At 36.6% G+C, this 3,199-nt stretch overlaps 1 protein-coding gene across 2 annotated transcripts in view; it reads left to right on the top strand.

The window, feature by feature from the left end:
* Positions 1-3,199, top strand: part of LOC107567409 (cadherin-6-like) — a 41,676-nt gene that overhangs the window by 36,061 nt on the left and 2,416 nt on the right. For both annotated transcript variants that reach the window (XM_016253085.1, XM_016253086.1), the window contains 2 exons: positions 1,161-1,278; positions 1,518-1,769. In XM_016253085.1, the coding sequence (XP_016108571.1) occupies positions 1,161-1,278; positions 1,518-1,769 (370 nt within the window). The remainder of the gene's footprint in view (positions 1-1,160; positions 1,279-1,517; positions 1,770-3,199) is intronic.

Genomic DNA, 3,199 nt, shown 5'->3' with positions numbered 1-3,199 from the left:
GGAGAAAGAAAACACTGCATTCCAGCATAAGAACCTTATCCCATCTGTGAAACATGGTGGTGGTAGTATCATGGTTTGGGCATGTTTTGCTGCATCTGGTCCAGGACGGCTTGCCATCATTGATGGAACAATGAATTCTGAATTATACCAGCAAATTCTGAAGGAAAATGTCAGGACATCTGTCCGAGAACTGAATCTCAAGAGAAAGTGGGTTATGCAGCAAGACAATGACCCCAAGCACATAAGTCGTTCTACCAAAGAATGGTAGAACTCTGTACTGAGGAATGGGTTAAAATTCCTACAGACCGTTGTGCAGGACTGATCAGCAGTTACAAGAAACGTTACTTTCAGTTATTGCTGCAAAAGGGGGTCACACCAGATACTGAAAGCAAAGATTCACATACTTTTGCCACTCACAAAAATATTTAACACTGGATAATTTTTCTCAATAAATAAATGACAAAGTATATATTTTTGTCTCCTTTGTTTGATTGGATTATATTTGTCTACTTTCAGGATTTGTGTGAAAATCTAATTATGTTTTGGGTCATATTTATGCAGAAATATAGAAAATTATAAAAGGTTCACAAACTTTCAAGCAGCATATACTGTACCTATATCTCTTTTTATCACTCCATAAATCTGAAAATACTGTCAACAGTCAGAAATGTGTGTGTGTGTGTGTGTGTGTGTGTGTGCGTGCGTGCGTGCGTGTGTGCGTTTTCACCATTTGTGAGTAAAATGTATAAAATCAGCCAAATGATATATGAACAAACCCCTCTATATACACTTCAGAATACAAATAATGTTTGGTCTATGTAAGTGCTGAACTAGAGATTCATGGCTCAATGCAGGAGAAAAATCTAATTTTGAGAAAATGGTTTTTAAATATATGTAATGTAGCTAAAATCTACATTATACTACATATATCTATATATATCTACATAGAAATATACATATACAAATAGATAAAGTGCAATAAAAGAAACACTTATAAATGTATTTTGGATGTTTTCTTTCCGAAACAGAAAGAAAGAAAGAAAGCATATTAAGACATTTATGATGGGGGCATAACAAAAATAACACAAAAGCCATTTGTAAAGTATGTTCTTTAAATTTTGTTAAATATGTGATTGTTATCATTACCTTCTTTGTCACAGAAAATCCAGACAATAAGCGCAGTGGATGCAGATGACCCAGTCAGTGGACATCACTTTTTGTTCTCCTTAGCACCAGAGAGCTCAGTGCGAGCAAACTTCTCAGTCCGAGATAATGGAGGTGGGTGCCCTTTCACATTGTCTGGCCTTCTAACTAGCTCACTGTCTCTCTTCATGACAACACAGACCAATCAAACAAGAGCAATCTTTAGGACACATGGCCTCTCCACGTCTAGCTGTTTAAATTGAGGCAGCTCTTTCTGCAGTAGCCATAACATTAGGTCAGTCTGGACCTGCTGTGGTCTGCAGAGTGGGCAGATCCTTTGTTTCTTAATGAACTAAGCACTCAACTCTCCACAGATAACACAGCTGGGATCTTCACACAACGCACCGGATTTGGCCGAATGCACAAGAGCACCCACCTAGTGTCTGTGGTGATCTCAGACGGACACTATTCCATACAGACCAGCACGGGCACGCTCACAATTCGGGTGTGCACGTGCGACCGAGACGGCAACATGGAGATGTGCAACGCCGAGGCTCTGACCAGCTCCGCAGGACTCAGCACAGGGGCGCTGGTGGCCATCCTGCTCTGCATCCTCATCCTGCTCTGTAAGTAGCCTTCACTATTCTCTTTTGACTTTAACAATCAGATCAATTCTATGTCCATCTGTCTGATGGCCACTTCCTCCATCTGTCTGTCTGCTGTGAATTTGACTGTTCATCTTTCAAGCCCTTTGTTAGTGAGACTTTTCAGTTAATTTTCCCACCTGTCTTCTTGTCAGTTAGCGCTTTTGTGTGTGCTGCCATTTGATTAATTACAATTCCAGTGGTCTGAAGTGTGTACGCCTGATCTGCATGTAAAATAATTTGCAATTATGTGGAAAAAAAGAAAACAAAGAAAAACTATTTCTGACATGCTCAAATGGCTGAACTGATAAAACTCACTTGTTGGTTATTTAATCAGGAAACTGGGTAACAAGGGCTAGATTTCAATTAAACTCACATTAATCCAGTCTTGATTTAATTCAACAAAACAGGAATATCACATTTGAGTTTAAGTCTTCATATAACTAACATGCTTGAGTAATTGAACGATTTACACTGGGATTTTTATTTATTTTTTGACGATATTTTAATTGCTATGTAAATGCTTGCTTATCTGAGTTCTGCTAACTGTTAACATCAGCTAGATCTCACCTGTGAGATATCTTAATGACCCGACACCTACAGTAGGTGTCACCCACAGGGTGAAAGCATGCATCAAGTATGAAACTCTTCCTACTCCACTGCAGTGAAAGATCACTGATAAAAGCAACCAAGGGGGATTTACTAAAAATGAATTGCGGCCCACTCATAGTGTGGTTTATTTGCACACTGTCATATACAAAATTTGATGAATATGTGCTTCAATGATCAATAGAAAATGTACACAAACATCTTTTTTGAAAATTATACACAATATATAATAAGTCTAATTTATATATGACCGCTATTACAGATAGATATGTTATATGACAGACAGATATGTTATATCGGGGCAGTCGTGGCCTAATGGTTAGAGAGGCGGACTTGCAACCCAAAGGTTGCAGGTTTTGAACAGTAGCATACTCCCATACAATACTGTTAATATATATATATATATGTAATTTATTCCTGTGATTACAAAGCTGAATTTTCAGCAGTCACTGCTCCAGTCTTCAGTGTCACATGATCCTTCAGAAACCATTCAAATATGCTGATTTGCTACTGCTGAAAAAAATTCTTAGTACTATCAATGTTGAAAACAGTTGTACCCCTTTGTAGAAACTGTAATATGTTTTTTTTCATAATTCTTTGATAAATAGAACGTTCAGAACTTCATTTATTTGAATATAAATATTTTGTAACATAAATGTTCTGTCATTTTGGTCAATTTAATGTGTCTTTGCTGTATAAAAGCATATAAAAGCAAAAGCACACACATATATATATATATATATATATATATATATATATATATATATATATATATATATATATATATTTTATATTACATACAT

The sequence above is a fragment of the Sinocyclocheilus grahami genome, unplaced genomic scaffold, assembly GCF_001515645.1.
Source record: "Sinocyclocheilus grahami isolate Dianchi unplaced genomic scaffold, SAMN03320097.WGS_v1.1 scaffold1156.1, whole genome shotgun sequence".
Lineage (NCBI taxonomy): Eukaryota > Metazoa > Chordata > Actinopteri > Cypriniformes > Cyprinidae > Sinocyclocheilus > Sinocyclocheilus grahami.
The sequence above is the reverse complement of the archived record's forward strand: the minus strand, read 5'-3'. Positions and strand labels throughout refer to the sequence as shown.